General features: G+C 37.3%; 1 protein-coding gene across 3 annotated transcripts in view; it reads left to right on the forward strand.

The window, feature by feature from the left end:
- The window catches only part of VCAN (versican), a 105837-nt gene that overhangs the window by 78471 nt on the left and 8719 nt on the right, over nt 1-18647 (forward strand). For all 3 annotated transcript variants that reach the window (XM_042866260.1, XM_042866261.1, XM_042866262.1), the window contains exons 9-12: nt 670-783; nt 2244-2357; nt 9620-9778; nt 10518-10600. In XM_042866260.1, the coding sequence (XP_042722194.1) occupies nt 670-783; nt 2244-2357; nt 9620-9778; nt 10518-10600 (470 nt within the window). The remainder of the gene's footprint in view (nt 1-669; nt 784-2243; nt 2358-9619; nt 9779-10517; nt 10601-18647) is intronic.

Genomic DNA, 18647 nt, shown 5'->3' on the forward strand with positions numbered 1-18647 from the left:
AATCTATTTAAATGATAACTCCCGTAATACCTGAGGATTTCACAGCAGGTAAGCTTTTATCTTAATGTTTAGTTCAGCTACAAATGTACTCAGTACCTTTATTTGTATTCTTGAAGTGTGGTTTAAGGAAAGGTGAGAAATGTACATGAATGAAAACATACTTTCAAAGAAATAAGAATCTGTGTGCACTGATCGTTTGAATATAATGAAATGAACCATCAACAGGCAGGCAGTATATTCAAGAGATATATGTTCTGTGTACCCAGTCATTCTACATAAACTAACCCTGTTCAAAAAAAGCAAAAGCATTTTCCATTCATTTTGCTTATGTTTAACTATTTTCAGCTATAATTAATTGTCGTGTCATGCTGACTAAATCCTCAGTAGATCATTGTGACTGCCAAATGTAGTACAGATTCTGAAAATTATTTATGTTGGTTCACAGTGAATGCCATGTAATTTTTGAAGTTGTAAATAGTGATGCCTGAAAAGGAACTTTATTATTTTACAAAAGCATCTTAATATTCTATCTTATTATTGTAGTTTCTGTAACAATAGTAGGTCTTGCAATATCAGTACAAAAATGAAGAAAGATTTATTTTTCCAAAAATTCGAAAAGATATCAGCACTTTGGGACCACAGGGTAAACTTTATTTTTCTACTTAACAGGACAAGATCCATGCAAAAGTAATCCCTGCCTTAATGGTGGTACCTGCTATCCACGTGGTTCATTTTACATTTGTACATGTTTGCCAGGTTTCAATGGTGAGCAGTGTGAATTAGGTAAGTTGATGTCATCAAGATACTGGATTGTCTTTAGATTAATTTAAGTATAAAGTTTTCATACGTGAGATTTGCAAAAGTAGGTTTTTTTTTTTTTTTTAAGTTGAAGAAAACATGAACATATGAAAATATTCTGCAGTAAAGCCTTACTTAAGAAGAGAACACAAATAGGTCCACTGTCCCCTTTTCTCTCTGCCTGTAGTGTGCACAAGCATGTGCACACACAAATGTAAGTGAATTATAACTGAATCACCTAGAAGCACAAACATTAAATTCCTAAATACATTAAGTAAAATCAGTTTATTCAGGATAATTCCTTAAAAGCATCGTGTAATTATATTAAAGAGTGGTAAAATAGCCGAGACCCAAATATAACCATTGAATGTTAGCTGGTATTTTTTCAAGAAAATTTTAAGTATGACCATAATCAGATGCATTTCTGGTAAAGGTTAGTATTTTAATAACTCTTTTAGCAGAGGATCTCTTCAAACTGCTTGTGACACCTGGATTTCTGTGCTATGAACTTGGGTTGAGAAACTCACCCATACAGTTCAGGATAAACAGTTTTTCCTTTCTTTTCCTTTCAAACCAACAAGCGAAATGACGATGAAACTAGCAGCGTGGCTATTTTGTATACAACTTTTGCACAAGTTTAGTCTTTGGAAAACTTTTTAATTTAATTCCCTGATCAGTATCATGGGTTTGTTTGTCATCCACTGAATATGAAAGAAAAAAACGTTATGCAATATTGCTAAAATGAATTCCACTTATAATATACTGGGGAGAAAAAAAGACAAAGATTGATATCAGTGCAGAACAATTATCAGGACTACTATGGTTTCATTTGTTTTCTGCAGGAAGATAGATGATTAAAAAAATACTTAGCCAGTATTTTTCCTGGCTTACATGGATGAAATTTGTAGTTCATTAGTGGGTTGTTGCTGCTAGAAGTCACGGTTTAGATACTGCATCTTAGATGTTTCTCTTTGTCAAGGAATCCCCTGCTTACCAGCCAAAGATCAGAGAATATTTTTTTTTCCTTTCATTTGAGATTTATGAAGATATTTGAGGTTTCCAGTGTTTGATGAGAATTTTTTTGTGTGATGGTCACAAATCCAGGCAAAATTCTCTACTGATAGTGGTCCTGCTGTGCAAGATAACTTCTTTCTCAGCTATACAATGCAGTGCTGAATATTTACAAATTAAAGCAGGAGTGCAGGATTCTTGGATCAGTAAAGTCACATTTACTGAAGAAACTGCTTCTTGCTTTTGGGATGAAGAGAAAGGAAATGTGTATGAAATCAGCTGTCATGCAAATAAAACCACTCTCTTGGATCTTTCGCAATACTTCATTTTTTTGGTGTGAACTTGTCCAAGTAATAATTATGAATAAGGCAGAATAACATTTCCCTTCTGATAGCTGAGTGAATTATAAAAACATTTTTATCTGTATGTTGTAGATATTGATGAATGCCAGTCTAACCCATGCCGCAATGGAGCCACATGTATAGATGGTCTCAATACTTTTACTTGCCTGTGTCTACCGAGCTATATCGGTGCTCTCTGTGAGCAAGGTAAGATATGCTTTTAAATCTAGAATGACTTAAGTCTTGTGTATGTGGCTGTGAAAGAGGAAAATTTCTGTCATGTTTTCCATGAGAACTTAAGTGAGTTGAAGTGCCGGAAGTCATGCTTATATACTTTTCTTTTTAATCATTAAATTGGAAAAGACCTTTAAGATCATCGAGTCCAACCACCACCTAACCATACTACCCTAACTCTAACAGCCCTCCACTAAATCGTGGCCTTGAGCACCACATCCAAATGGTTTTTAAACACATCCATGGATGGTGACTCAGCCACTGCCCTGGGGAGCCTATTCCAGCGCTTAACAACCCTTTCTGTAAAGAAGTGTTTCCTCATATCCAACCTAAACTTATCCTGTTGCATCTTGAGGCCATTTCCACTCGTTCTGTCACCTGTCACCAGTGAGAAGAGATCGGCCCCTCTCTCGCTGTAAGCGCCTTCCAGATACTGGTGCAAAGAGAGCAGTAAGGTCTCCCCTCAACCTCTTCTTCCCCAGACTAAGCAGCCCCAGTACCTTCAGTCTCTCCTCATAGGGCATATTTTCCAAGCCCTTCACAAGCTTTATTGCCTTCTTTGGACCTGCTCCACCATCTCATTGTCCTTTCTGTACTGAGGTGCCCAAAAGTGAACATAGTGCTCAAGGTGAGGCCTCACCAGTGCCAAGTACATGGGCAGGATTACTCTCCTAGTCCTGCTCACCACAACTTTCCTGATACAAGCCAGCATGCCACTGGTCTACTGGTCTTCTTGGCCACCTGGGCACGCTGCTGGCTCATACTCAGCCAACTGTCCATTCTTGTTAAACTCAGAAGTTTATCCTTTCATCCTTTTTCCTCTTCTCTCACATTGTTATGCTACATAGCTACCTTCAATATGAAGAGTAGAATGTCTTTATTTTGTCTTGTTTTGTTGTTGTTGTTATTTTTGTTATTGTTGTTTTCCAAACAGTGGAGAAACATTTTAGAGAGATGAGTCATACCAGCAGGTACCTAAGACACTTCCAACTTTATACACCTATCTGTTTCCATTTAAATAGTCTTCTGGAATAGCTAGATTAAGGTAGCTTCTTCTAGTAGATAAAGGATTGAAGAAACTATTAAGATTTATGGGAAATCATAACTGTGAGATGGGTTTGCATTTTTTAGTCTGAACAAAATTTGAGTATGTTAGACTCCCATGATTTGTAGCTGAGGGCTCTTTGTTTAGCATTACATTTACACCATCTTTCTCAGATGGATGAGAGCAAACACTATCCACATGCTTAATCGATCAAAATTCGTACTATTGCTGTACTGAATGTTAACTGAAACTGGGATCCAAGGCAAACACATCCTGTTCAGATTGGCTTGCAGGCACAAAATCAGGTTATTTCACCACTGTAGAGATGCCTTTGGGATAATGAGTGGAACAAAATTTTACTGCCTTCTGAACTTTTGTTTTAAAGTAATTACATGTAGTGTGAAAGACATATCAGAACACATCACTTCAGACAGCTGTCACTTGAAAGTAGGAAATATCCCACTCAGTATACTAGATTATATGTCAATTCTCTGAGGTTCATAACCTTGACATCTTCATCCCAAACTTTTCTATATTGATTCATTTGGTGTTATTTTAGGAGAAGTATGTTGCAGGACTGCAATTACAAGTAAGTTTTAAAATTTTCTGAATGGGACAATTGAAATGAGATCAAACATCGGATTTTCTGTAACTGTTAGAACATTGCCTTGCAAGAAATGTTGTTGTATTTAAGAGAAATATCCATGCTGTTTACTTCATACTTTATACATCCATTTACTTAGTGTGTAGATATAGGAGTGCAATAGGGGTAGCAAAATCTGTTCTGTCGGTAAAATTAATGAAGACATCTCTATAGGAAAAAGAAATGGGACCTTAAAATGTACTTTCTGAAGCTTATAAAAATATCTTTTTCTTCAGCTGAGTAGTTTCATTCACAGGGGAATGAACTGGACCTTTGGATTTGTGTCATTAATGCTGTGTCTTAACCCTTCAATGTGCTACCTATTTTCAGGCTTGTGTCTCATATTCAGTGAGTGGAAGGCAGTTTGAAAACTCTTCCAGTTCAACCTATAGAGATGTTTCTTAGAGTTTAAACCTCTTGAAGCTGACTGGCTCCAGGACTTTTCACTGTTGAATTTTTTCAGTAGTCTGCCCAACCTTGTGATTTGAAAGGAATTCTGAATTTGCTCTTAAAAATTGCGAGTTGTCAATATTCCCGCAACAAAAGAAAGAAGTGTTTTTGCTCCTCTCCTTCTTTCTACCTTTAATTTCAGCAAACGCATAGTAGTGACGGGCTCCCAGTACCATGGTAGCTTTCAGCTGCTATGACTAACCTGAGAGTGCATTTTAGGTGGTTAATGGGAACATTTCCTAGTTTGTCAATCAGAACCAGAGCCCTGCTCACTCAGCTTTGGAATTTAAATTTCCTCTGCTTAAAGTCCTGCAGTGGTTTGAGACTTGGGAAAATTGTTCAGTGCCAAATTTCCACTCCACCAGACAAAATAAAACCGTGTTGGCAATTGAGATGCAGTTGTCTGGCAAGCAGGCTTTATTTCAGGGCACCAGTCCTGACCTCACTAGATTAAAAGAGCAGCCAGAACAACAGAGTATGTACCTCAGTGCCACAGGAAAGGTGGAGTTGAGCACACTAAGATTATATTTCATTACTTTCTCTTTTTTCTTCAGTATATACTATTCATTTTAGAGATCCTCAGAAAAAGTGAAGTTGAAGGGCTTTCTTAGACATGGTGCTGAGTATTCAAAATATGATGGAAGTGAAGAAATGAATGCACGTTGCTTCTGAAAACCAAATTCAAAATGAGACTTTTTTAGGATAGTGGATTTCCAGCTGACATAAAGCCCCACAGTTTTAAGTGTGTGCCAACTTTTGGAAATGTGACGTGGGGATAAACCCAGGAGCTCCAGTAGGTGGTAGAAGCTGAGGAGCCTTCAGGGTGATCTAACCCAGAGTGAAAGAATCGGTTCTGAGAACCAGTGAGCTGTAACTGGCTCTGTGACAGACATTTTTCTTGCCAGGTGGAAGCGGTTCAGCAGACAATCCAAGCCCGGGAACTTCTTCCTGAAGAGAGCTAAAGTTGTCTGATGTTAGAAATAGAGCAACTGAGGGTGTTTCCTTTTTAAACTAGATTTGTAGGTCAGCATGCCAGCATTACTTCTGAATCAGACTAGATCAAAGTGGAGTGGAGGACCTCTGCTAGAAAATACTCTCTTTTTCCATCACATGCATGTTTTCAAAGCGCAGCATGCCACTTGCTGACATTTGCATGTCATTTCCTAAATGCAGAAATATCCAGAAAAGGTTTTTCAAAGGATGACTGCAAACTGAAGTAGACCTCGGTATGAGCCTTATCCCAGGGGAGCCAGTGGTCATTGCCTTGGCATCCTTCTGTGGAAAGACCTTCTGAGAACTTCCAGCATCTGCATAAATGAGGTCAGAGCTCAGAGCATTCCAATTCCTCTTCCCAGAGTGTTGCTTCACACACTCCATGGCTGAGAAAGGAGGAGAGGGGACAAGCTAGGTATCTAGGTAGGCACACATTTTGTGGAATGAATGCCAGAGAAGATGTACAGTGCAGCACTTCAATGTATGCAACTGTTGATTCAGTATTTAGCTGCTCATATTTAGGATGAGGGGAACCATATTTCATGTTTACATTGGAAACGACAGAATGGTAGAGAATTACAATTTGGGCGGCAGCATCAAGAGTAATTGGGTAGATCAGCATGTACTTCTACCTTCCTTTTCCTTCCTTGAATGGCTTGAGTTACCTTCGCTTTTTGTTGCCCCCTCTCCTTGTTATTCTCTCTGTTATCTACCTGCTTTCAAGGCATGTTGTTTGCATTTCAGACTCAAACTTTGGTTTTCTCCACTGCCAGGATCCCTGCAGGCACACCTAGCTAAGTCTGTTTACCAAATGCAGCTGCACGCGTGGCCCAGTGTTTTGTAATGATGCCTTTGTGTTTGTTGCTGGACGTGCCTCCATGGGATACTATAGCCAGCTGGTCTGTATTCCAGGTTCTGAAAGCAAAACAGCTTTTTTCTTTATAATTGTATCAGGAACAATGTGTTGTTTTTGTTTTTGTTTTTTTTAATAACATTATTCATACATAAATTCTTTGTTGAAATGCTTATGATTACCTCTGTCTCATTTGATTCACTTTGTTCCCTGAACTTGGTAGGCTGGGATGGATGTATTTGAGAAAGGCTCAATGCAGAGATAATTTCTGAAAACAGATGGTCTCTAGCTGATGTCTTGCAGCTGAGAAAGGGCTATTTTGAATATTTAGAAATGGTTCCTCTTCAAGACATGTGAGCTAATGGGCCCAATACTTTTGTTAGATACCTTAAAACTGACAGTTGGGGGTTGGATTCAATGATCTCTGGAGGTCCCTTCCAACCCCTACAATTCTGTGATTCTGTGATTCTATGATTTTGTGACAGTCACAGATAAAATTCACAGCTAAGTAAGACTCTATGTTCTAATACCTGTTTTTCACTCTTTTATTTACTTTATGCCTCTTATGAAATTTATCTAAACACAAAGGATGTACAGCAGTGTATTTCAGCTGTTGAAAATGTACTTATCATGCCTGTCTGTGTATTAAATGAACAGATTTAATACATTTTTTTAATGCAGTCTTTAGAGATGTTGTTACATGTATACAATTGCAGTTGCAAAGAGCAGGAGCTGCGTGGGTGTCTCCTTGCACACATCACTGGAGCCTGTAAGTTGTAATAAATCCTGAGGCTTACTCAGACAACTTTTAAAATACCGTAAATTTAGCACGCAGTTTATCAGTCTTTCCATCATATTTTGGAGCAAGGTTGCAGAAAGCTGTGATTACAACCCAGAATAAGTATATAATGAAAATGCAGTATTGTATTCAGTAGTATGATTTATGATTTATGCTCAGGCCATTTATATCTCATTCTTTGAGCCTGATCTTTCAGTCTTTTCTTCAAGACTCCTTATCTCCCATTCAACCTTTCTGCAGACCTTCTCTCAAACTGTGAAGCTCCTCCTGTGCTGGAGCCAGACTAGCACAGCCCTGATCTGCACTCGCTCTCCAGCCACAGTATTCTCAACATGCAACACATGACTTGTTGTTATCTGGCTTCTTTCCTGTGGGACAGGGTTGTCCCTGAACAAGATGAATAATAAAAGCTGAAGTGCCTTCAGAGTGTACACGGCACTGTTAGTCAGCAATGTGTGGTTAAAAAAACGTTCAAGGAGCCAAAGGCAGACTAAACTTTGAAATGGCCTAGATCCCAGAGATTACAGCCTGCACCTCCTACAGAATGCAAAGCAGAAAACACCAAAAACTAACAAGTTGATAGTATAGATTACATCTCTTTTTCATATCTGGTATTAGCCAATGCACAAGCAGCTTTCTGCAGCTTAGCTTGTTGAAAACAGAAAAGAGGTAACAAGCGTAAGCTGTATTATGCCTTCATATTCAGTATATCCATGTGATGACCTAAAACAAGATTTTGATATGAGATTGTTTTGTTAATGACGTTGCCAAGAGCTGACAGGGAAAGCCTCTGAAGTTATATGTTTGCACATATCCATTCATATATTTTAAAGTTTAGTTTTTGTCTCAGAAGATTAAAAAAGGCAAAAAACTTCCAAAAAATTGACACATTCATGCTTCAGGATGTAAGCAGCATCTTCCTTCTGTGAATTAAGAATCAGCCTTCTGTTGTGACTTGTTTTTCCAAAACTGACTCAGTGGTAGCAGCTCAAACCTGAGAAATATCATAGTTAAATTATACGCAGACATATGTCATTGGCTATTCTATAGTATTTGGCTTTTTCCTGAAAAAGTGCAAAGAGTCCTTCAGGCCAGAGAATCTTACTAACAATTATCTGTATTACTTAACTGAAAACAAGAGATCAGATTCATACCCACAATGCATGTATAACACTGGAAAGGCAAGATGGTTGCTTTCAGATAAGGCTTTGTTTGGTCATTGATACAAGACCTTCTGGGAAGTCACAAATTCCTGTTTGGAGATTAAACAGAAGCTTTTGTTTCCGTTATCATCATGCAGCTGAGGCTCTTCAGGATGAGTAGCATGTGCTTAGTTTGCTGGAACCAGCTGTAGTCAGAACACACCATAACCTTGTGCCACCAAAAAGTGTCCTTTTTGGTGCCACTTTACCCACCACTGCTCAAAATAATCCTGAGATTTCTCTGAAGTTTGGCCCATTCCTCTCTAAAGCTCTCTCAATGACAGGTTCTTCCCATTACCAAGCACAGATCAGACTAACCCAGGCATCAAATTTGTTATTGCGTATCTTATTAATGCTGAGTTACATCTGTGATTCATTCCTACAGTGCTGGTCCAGAAGCAGACTTGGGATGGAAATCTTGTTCTTTACCATATTCTCCGTATTCTGATTGCATTTGCCTACCCTTGACAAAACAATATCAAATCCACAGATTGTTCTGAGGATCATGTTTATTTCTCTTTATATAAAAGGAAATATTGGCTGATATGAACTTTTGACTATTACATATTCTTATCAGCATCGTCCCTCATATGAGTACTGGCAGTGTACATTAGTTTGTATTTCAGCTTTATAGCCTTCTTTTGAAACTGATGCCTAAAGCTCATTAATTGATAGTTTATCAAGGAAGATGGGTTTTTGTGAAGGATTTGGAGAAGTAAAATCAGAAAGGTAATATTGCAACTTTGCATCTGTGGTCTGAACAACAGTGAGAACTTTCCTGTATGGTTATTTTCCATTATTAGTTTCTTCCAAACCAAGGTAATTCAGTGCAGTCATTCACAGAACTATTTGCCCTTACAAATAAAAATCCTAATCCTCACATACAGACTCAGAAAGTTCAGATGATATATAGACTGACTGCAGTGTAGCATAAAGGCATTTCGTTCACCCTGGGTAATGGAGTAAAAATGCCCTTGTGGAATTGTCGGTGTACAGCATAATTCAATCAGCAGGTCAGAATTACCAGTTATGGGTATATTCCTTACACAAATAATATACTTGAAGCTTACACTGAAGTGGGTAGACAAAACAAATTGAATGAGTACTCAAGGATGAGTGCTCATTGCTTGTGTTCATACCTCTTTACAGATAGTGGATATCTTCACCTTGTGCTTGCAAAAAATCCATCCATGTAAAACATTTATATTTCACACCCATTATCAGAATTGTGGTTTGTTTATTTGTCACAGACACAGAGACTTGTGATTATGGTTGGCACAAGTTCCAAGGACAGTGCTACAAATACTTTGCCCACCGACGTACCTGGGATACGGCTGAGCGAGAATGCCGCCTACAAGGGGCCCATTTGACAAGCATTTTATCCCATGAGGAACAAGTCTTTGTGAACCGTACGTATGTTATCATCTCTCTAAACAAGTGCAGGATTCACAACGTATCCTCCTGTTTGTTCAGCGTTTGCATTTCCATGTTAAAATGCACTAAGAGTGTTTAAAAGATGCACTTCATTTTCCTGGTGTTTACTTCTGCCGTGTGATGTTCCTATCTCTACTAAACTACGATTTGTTACGAAGAATATTTTCATTTTTTGAGGAAGTGAATGAGACACGGAGTTCTGGCATTGAAAATAATGAAACTTTTTTCTGGTGGCTTTACATTTCTTGTTCAAATAACATGAATGCCATCATATTAGGTGGGCATAAAAGGTTCCTGTGTCTAAATGCTGCACAATCTGGACTTTGGTCACAGTCTACAGTCTAAATAAAACTTTAAAAATGTAGACTTAAATACACGGCTTTTTTCAGTGTGGTTTCCTGATATGTGCACTGATAGGAAACAAATCTGTTTTCTTTGGGGGATGTAGTCAGGAGAGAAGAGGCAAGATTGTTTAAAAATGTTAGATGAGAATCTGTTTTTATTATAGATATCTCAAATTAAAATTAAAAAAAATGTTGAAAATAAAAATCAGCTGAAAATAACTGTAAATAGTTGTTTGCATAGGTATTAGAAGAATCTTAAGAAAAGGATGTCTGATTCATTCTGAGCAAATTCTTTTAATTTTCTTTGATGAAATCACTGCCATTTATGGGAAAGTTAATAAAAATATCCTGCTGGTTCTTTTCCCATTAGGTATTGGGCATGACTACCAGTGGATTGGCCTCAATGACAAAATGTTTGAGCGTGACTTCCGCTGGACTGATGGTAGCCCACTGGTAAGATGCCTTTAAAATGAAATCATTCACTCAGCTTTTTGTGGTGTTTTATCAAGTTCCCACCAGAACTGAGAGAAACTGCATGAAAAACATCTAGTCGCTAAATACGCATCCAAGCAAACAACCAGCACACCATCTTGTTTTGGGATAATTACTATTTTGTGGTGTAGTTCTAAAATCTTATTTCTTATTATTGTACATGTTGGACTCCCAGAGTTTCCAAAGAGAAAAACTCTTAGACTTTTTGTCTAAGACCATTACTTAAGTATACTTCTTAAATGGAGAAGAATTTGTGATCTTCAGCTCTTACATTATGACATATAGCAATTCACCTTTCTTCCTTACATATACAGAGCAGAATGCTTTTTATTTATTTATTTATTTATTTATTTTTGGATGAAGGTATGGCATACAAACCCTTATATTGGCTGGATCTTTGAGAATGCATGAAGGAGCCTCTCAGGTTTTCTTGGAGGCTGTCCTAGTCTGTGTGGCAGTTGTGCAGCTAGGCTGGGGAAGTACCATCCTTAGGTGGTTCAGGAGATCTTTAATTGATTATCTGTCCATAAACGTTTAAGTTGCTGTTGATACAATTTGTTACCTTAAAACAAAAAGGAAAATCAGCAGAAAGAGAGGGAAAACACTTTCTGCTGACCTTTAGCTAACCTAGATCAAAGAGGCATGCTCGGTACAGGAAATGGTGGAGCTCTTTCCACCAGAACAGGGATAGTTGTATTAATGCTGTTTAATATCCACTGAATTATGTGTATTTATATGTATATTTGTACATGTATATATGTACGTATATACACAGACACACACACAAGTATATAAAGAAGTGGTTCGCTTTTCATTTCCTTTCCAGTTATGAATTCTTCTTAAAGAAGAAAGCATCTGGACTTCAGGTTACACATGTGCACATACTCACATATGTACATAATTACATGTGTACTTTACTGCATTCTGTGTGGCTACAGCTTATGTAGACAGACACCTGGAACAGGCTTCACTTATTGCCATTTCATGTAAATAGCCAAAGGTTTAAAGTTCTTTAAATGACTTACAAATGAGCCATTTCTTGGGAAACTACCGTGGGAGGTGCCAATATGGGGAAAAAAGAAGGAAGATGATAAGTTTTCTTGTGCACTTGGTTGCTTGGTGACTCTTTGGTCAAACAAATGTGCCCATTTGTGCTTGGAGCCACATAATTTTTCAGGATGTGAGTGGAGGAGCTTCTTTTCATCACTTTCTCTTAATTCTCCTCATGTATTTTTGAAAGCAAAAGATGGACCGTAGCCTCAAACTTTATTCATGCTAGATGAGTTAATTCTGTTTCTCTTAATGTGGCTTCTCATACCTTGCTAACAGCAACAGGCATCCACTGAGGATGGTTTAACTTTGACGTCACTACTTTCTATTGCTAGTGATTTGTTACTTCCCTATTAATTAACAGAAATAATGACATAATCAACAGTATTCATTAAATGTAATCCCCTGATGTTGACCTAAAATTCCAATGAATTTCAGTACTATAGTTCAAAAATCTACATCATTTATGTATTTGCAGCTGAAAAGCAGTCATGATAGTATTAATTTACAATCTTAAAAATAAGCATTAATTCTTAAAAACTCATATTCTGTTATGAATTTCTGAGTAGAGGTTGTTGCATATATTAAAACTTATATATATCAGAGTGCATCTGTAATTTGGCTGTTTTTATTTTTGTAGCCCAGTTCCTCTCCAAGAGAATATTTTCTATCCAATTCTATTCAGGGATTCTATTCAAGACTTCTAACTTAGTAGAAAATTTGCCAAATCTGCTGGGTATTCCCCTGACATAAAGAGTTTCCCTACTATCAAAATCACAACACAAACTTCTAGATAGTGCATATAAAAGTAGCTCACATTCATTTTTATTTTGATACTTGTTTATATACTATGATAATAGCTTAGCTTAATTTGAAAATCATACTTGAGTGGTTTCTAAGCTTTTGGGTTAAAAAAAAGTTGTGATATTTAGTAGATTAAAAAAACAGGAGCAAATGAATAACACTACCAACAGCAAGACACATTATGGATTAACTTATTGGCCCACTGCTGCAACTGACCTAGTACTGCCCAGATTAAATAGCTGTGAAAAGTGTTTATACAAAAAATTATGATTTGTCTTTCATTTAATTTTTCTTTCTGAGCCAAATTAAAGGAGTCATTACAACTGGAACTGAGAATCACTGAATGACAGACTTTACTATTGGACAGTATGAAATAAGGCTTGGATTATTTTGTTACACTTCTTCTGTGGACATAAGGAACCCACAACTCAAATATTCAGCATGTTGAAAGGAAGTTTTACCAGGTGTTTGCATACAGCTCATTAACAATTTCTGGAAAAAGGGTCAAATGCTTTTTTAACATTTGCACCTATAGGATATTTCAACCAATGAATTCAGTTGAAGGAAATCAGTCACTTTTTTAATGTTTTCAGCTCAAAACCATGCCGTGTGTTTTTCCAGAATTTTTAAACTGAAACTAAATGCCAGCCACTATTATTTATGACCATCGGACAAAAGCACATATATGAATTCCTTATTGAAAACCAGCAAACATACATCCAAATGCACTGTGCATCATTTCTATCTATAGTGTGCTCTTGAATACACACCTCAGCTACTTTTTGTGGACTTCATAGTCATATCAAACATTGGCTTTAAATCGTGTGCTATTTTAACTCCATCAGCTCCCAAAATACTATTTTTTTTTTCAGCATAGCCTTCTTATACAATCATATGAGATGAGTACTGAAATGCTGCAGCTATAGGACTAGAGAGAGAGTGATGAGTTTTTCTTTATCATTAGTCTAGTAATATGAGAAGGCTTAGATTCTCTGATGCGGTTGTGGAAATTTCCCCTCCCTAATGAATCAATGGATAACAGTTTTGCTGGTCAACTAAGAAAGGGCCTTTAAGTTTTCTATGAGATCCGTTCATGCCACTTCAGTCAGATGGGAGATTTGTTTTTAACTCCTTAGGGAGAATATGACCAAGGCTTTTAAAGAGTGAACATATATAATTAAGCTTCTTACTGGGAAACCATAACTGAAGCTAGGGTAGCAGAACAGGTTCATGGTCATATTGAAAACAGGGGCAATTATTTAGGTGCCTAATAATCAACTAACTATTGTTAGACACTTTGAGTATCTTAGCATTCTTTTAATTCCCTACAGAAAGTGTTGACAGTCAACAGTTCATCAAAAAGAGTAGCAGTGCATTAAGCCCACCTATTCCTATGCTTATTTTTCATCTGTCAACTGGAATTTGTATCTAACTTGCAAAAATAATACCAGTAAGCATATTTTGGAAAAAATGAAGAGTAATCCTGTAAAAGCACTGTCTGATTCTCAGAGTTACTCAGGACACAAAGAAGATGTTTTCAGTAATGAAGCATGTCCAATCAAATTCAATGAGAAAGCAAGTAGTAGTGTTTATAGCATCAGAAACATTAAAACTCTTTTTCAGTCCACAGGACATTTTTCTATGTCTGTGCTGCTGAATATATTTGTTTGACTGTACTGACATTACACACTGAAAACATCAAGATGTTTTCTTTAAGGAGAACTGTTAGGAGAAGGAAAATTTTCTTAACAAAATAGAAACATACATAGTCATAATTCATCGTATTGTGTGGCTCTGTTCCTGCAAAGAGAATGTGGGAAGACTTTGATGTACCTCACTGAATCATTTGGTACATATTTATCTATGTGCTTTTAGTGAATTTTGGCAGATTTTAGGTCTTTGTTGTAAGGTAGCTTTTAATGTTAAACTGCTCAGCAGTTTCCTTTCTTTTAGGCAAAATAGCACAGTGTTATGCACTGGATTTACTTGTCTAAATAAAATCTTACTATTTCCTTGTAAAAACACCTGTTAACATGCTGTTCCCAATACATCTGAAACACAGACTGGGCTTGAAAACTGCCAAATAACATGAGTAAAGTAGCTAGGTAATACGTTTTATACCCTATAGTTCAGTTGGTAGTCTAGACTTTACTTTTCCATAAACAGATTACTTTCTAGGTAACTAATACTACATCACATGGGATTTTATTAGCCAGGACATATTTTATTTGTAATTGTCTATTTTTTTTATAACTCTTCTATAAGACATAATTGGGAGCTTCTTAGATGACGTAAGTGCACATCATCAAAGGAGCTTCTGGGCTAAGCCTAGGGTATCCTGCCCAATATGTAAACCAAAATGAACTGATTTCAGTGAACTGTGAAAGCTATTGCTGGCCACCTGTAGTTGTTGTAGTTGTTAGTTTGTTCTAATTGTTGCACTGTATCAGTACGGCAGTAAGCAATCTTTTATCATCTTCAATATGTTCTTGATCCATTTCTCATAGAAAGAATTTTCCAACATTTCCAGTGGCTAAGAAAGTTGGATTTGTGTTCTGAAGCTAACTGCTACATGAAAAGCACTTCAGCACTATTTCTTCTGTTTCAGTGTTCCCAGGGCGCTGATTGCCACTGTGTGAGTGCAACACAAAATGTTCATGTTCTTTCAGGAAACCGAAGTTGAACTTGTGCAAGTTCAGCTTTCACCACAATGATTGCAGAAAGTTAGTGGCCATGGCTGTAGATCTGGAACATTGGTAGCACACCAGTTAACCTGGGCCACTAAGAAGGAAAACTGGGCCTACCAAGACCTGCCTGCCTAGATCCCAGCTTCCAAACATCTAATCTTACCAGTACCCCACTATTCCTAGGGCTTTATTATTCATTTCTTCCTCAAAATCAAGCAAATTTTTGTTCAGGACATTTCAGATATGATTGCACTGACAGATGGAAGAGCAGAAGGAAATAATAGAATGTTACAGAGCATGTTTTGTTTGCTCTGCTTTCATTCTTTCGCAGTGTGGTTATGTGCTCTTGGTATTTGATGTTGAAAGGCCTTAGTTTTACTTCAATTCGTAGTTTACAAGGGAATCAAAATACATGTATAAGAGTTTATTTACATAAAATATTTTATTAAGTTTTATTAAGTTTATATACAGGATTAAAATTATTTATTGCACTTCTCTGTAAATTTTTCTTCTGACATTTCTGTGATAGTGAATAACTCTTATATGTTCAATCATGGATAAATTTTATGCCACATACGTTGTAATCTTGAAGCAACAAAAACAAATAACTTTTGGAAAGTCATGTGATACAGAAGGAGGTAAGGCTATAACAGTCATAGGACTGTAGGAAAATAAGAGTTTGTCCATAACTACTTGAGTCCTTTTATGACTTGAATTTCATAAAGTAATAAGACTTAACCTATCAGTGGAGACATTTAACAATTGGCTTGATCTAGGAAAGAATGAACACAACGTGACATTTGAAAATATCTGAGGGAAATTGAATTTAATTAATTCACTTAACTCTGTGAATAGTAACTTTTACAGCTGTAAAGCACACCCATCCACACAGAAAAAATCTGGTGTTGTTCTTGGCAGCTTCTCCATTGTGTTTTGGCTGCTGGCATTTCACTGTTAAGGACCCTTGTGAGCTGGCACAGTGGTAAAGGAGTCCTTTGGAGCTATTCATGTTATGGATTAAGCACATATATAGCTACTTGGGGTTGTGCCTTGGGCCTCCATCTCACAAGGGGTGTTATTCATACCCTTTGGAAAATGCTGTTGATAATTAATGCTTTGTAGGGCAGTGAGATCACTCCCATTACATAAGATTAGCACAGTAATAAAGAGCTGGCTAGTGTCTGTGGCCAGATTGTCTGTCACTGGGAGAGTAATGGGGCATATTGCTGCTTTTAATACTGTCCAGAGACTCCATTTCGTTTTTCGTCCCTTTGGCACTACAACGTTACACCCTGCATTCACAATGCTAGCCCTGCAGTTGTCAGTGCTAGGTAGTCACATAAAAACAAAGCAAAAAAAAAAAAAAAAAAAAAAAAAAAAAAAAAGCAAAACCAAACAGAAGTTTAATTCTGGCAAAAAACAAAGCCCTCTCTTGTCCTCTCTTTATTGGTCAGTGAATCAGAAGGCTCTGGCCTGAGCAAATCCATAACTGCGTCCTCATAGAAAGAGTAACATTATTAAATGCAAAGCCCTTCAAAAGGCTCAGGGTACTGTAGGGAGGCAGCCTGCCTCCGAGGGTTAAATAAAGCAAACAAACTAAAAACTACTGTAGTCAGCTGCAAACAAAAAGCTCATTGTGCCAATATCCCACAGGATCCCTGCTGAAGGAGATTTTAAATTTACCAAATGTTTTGATTTTATGCTGCAGTCAGTCATTACAGCCTCTTTTTAAGATGCTCATTTGACCTGTGTTTAAATGGAGGAGAACTATATAATGTTATTAATGACAGGTATGTTTCTAGTTCAGAATGTCATAGGCAGTAAGGAGGGCCTCTTGGACAAAGTATTTTTTTGTCTTACTTTTGCCCATGGGGCCAGTTCCATCAGAGCCTTGTTTCAGCTGGGCTAAAGCTCTTGGACAACTTCAGACGTGCTATAACTGTTGAAATAAATGACAAAGTGGAAGATTTTCTTTTTTGAGTGGCTCTCCTGGAAGTTGTGCACAAAAGGAGAAAGTCACACCCTGTACAATTTGCATCACATTGATAACATATAATTATGTTGGTGTGACTCCCAAAGAACATATATTCTGTCAACCAATATTTAACACTGTAAAACACTTTTCTTCCAGTAAAACACCTGACCACTAGCAAAAGAATTTCACCAGCTCTCTGTGCCACTCATTTTTCATTCTCTGTACTAAGGAGTATACTGGAAGACCAACACAGTATACTCATAAAAATGAACCATTGTGAACTGCAGTGAAAGTTAACACCCTAAGCGGACTTGGTCCAGAGCAGGTCAAAATCATTGAGATGCTGTCCACTTATTTCAGTTAGTTTTAACAGAGTTCATAAAAGAAAGATCTTTTCTGAATAATGATTTTGAAACTACTGCAAGCAGCTGGAGGCAGTCGTGAGTAGACATTGCCATCTAGTGGGAATTTTCTGCCATACATGCAACTTGTGCTCCCCCCAAAATACAGGTTTGGTACTGCTTTTGTGTTTCAGCAACATCAGCTAGCAAATCATTTTTACATATTTCAATCCTAGTTCCTAGATTTCTTATCCCAATTGTATATTTTTGCAAAAATCTTAATGCTTATTCAATATGTGATCAGTTCTAATTGATGTTTACAGAGCCACACAAAATTTTTTCTGAGTCTGTATTTACAAGTTGTTTTGTAGGAACTAAAAGCATTTGCAGTATATCTGATTGCTCTGTTGTCAGCGGTGTATGGGCAGGTTCATAAAACCAGCGCCTCTGGAAAAGGGAAACAGGGGACCCCAAAATAATTAAAAACAGCAGCAATGATCTCAGGAGAAACAAATTTACTAAATATAGTATCAGAATGCAAGATAACACACTATAAAACAATATAATTAGAATTGAAGCTAATAAATCAAATATAATGAGGGAGAGAATGTCCAAAGATGGATAGGCCTCACCACAACACTGAGGTGAGATGCACAATCTGGTTGAGCAGCAGGGAGATGAAGAAGAGCTGATGAAGAAGGGCACATCAGGTGACCTTACCAGGGGTTATATCTCCTCCCTGACCACAAAGCCCCCTGGGGTATGTAGCTCTTCTCTTCCAGACAGGTCCCAGAACTGGAGCATTAACAGTTTAACTCCCAGTGCACTACATGATGTTATGATGTGGAATGCTGAAAACCAAAAATCACAGAACCATTACATCTGTTACAAAAAATAACAACAAAAAAGCCTATGGAGGGAAGTCTTTTGCAAAGGTCCTTAGCAACGCTCCTCCTGAGAGTTTGACTTGCTCACGGAGTGACTGACTGCAGTGGGGAGGACTGCATGCCTGCCTGATCCAAATTCTGTTTGTTTCCCAAGTCGCATGAAAAAAGCCCAGATTAAGGGTTTGTGGCAGGTCATTCAGCTATGATCTAAATATTCATAATATTGGGGTAATTATGTGATTTATCTTATGTGCTCATAGGCAT

This window comes from Lagopus leucura, unplaced genomic scaffold (genome assembly GCF_019238085.1).
Source record: "Lagopus leucura isolate 7727_CA_CO unplaced genomic scaffold, USGS_WTPT01 Super-Scaffold_810, whole genome shotgun sequence".
Lineage (NCBI taxonomy): Eukaryota > Metazoa > Chordata > Aves > Galliformes > Phasianidae > Lagopus > Lagopus leucura.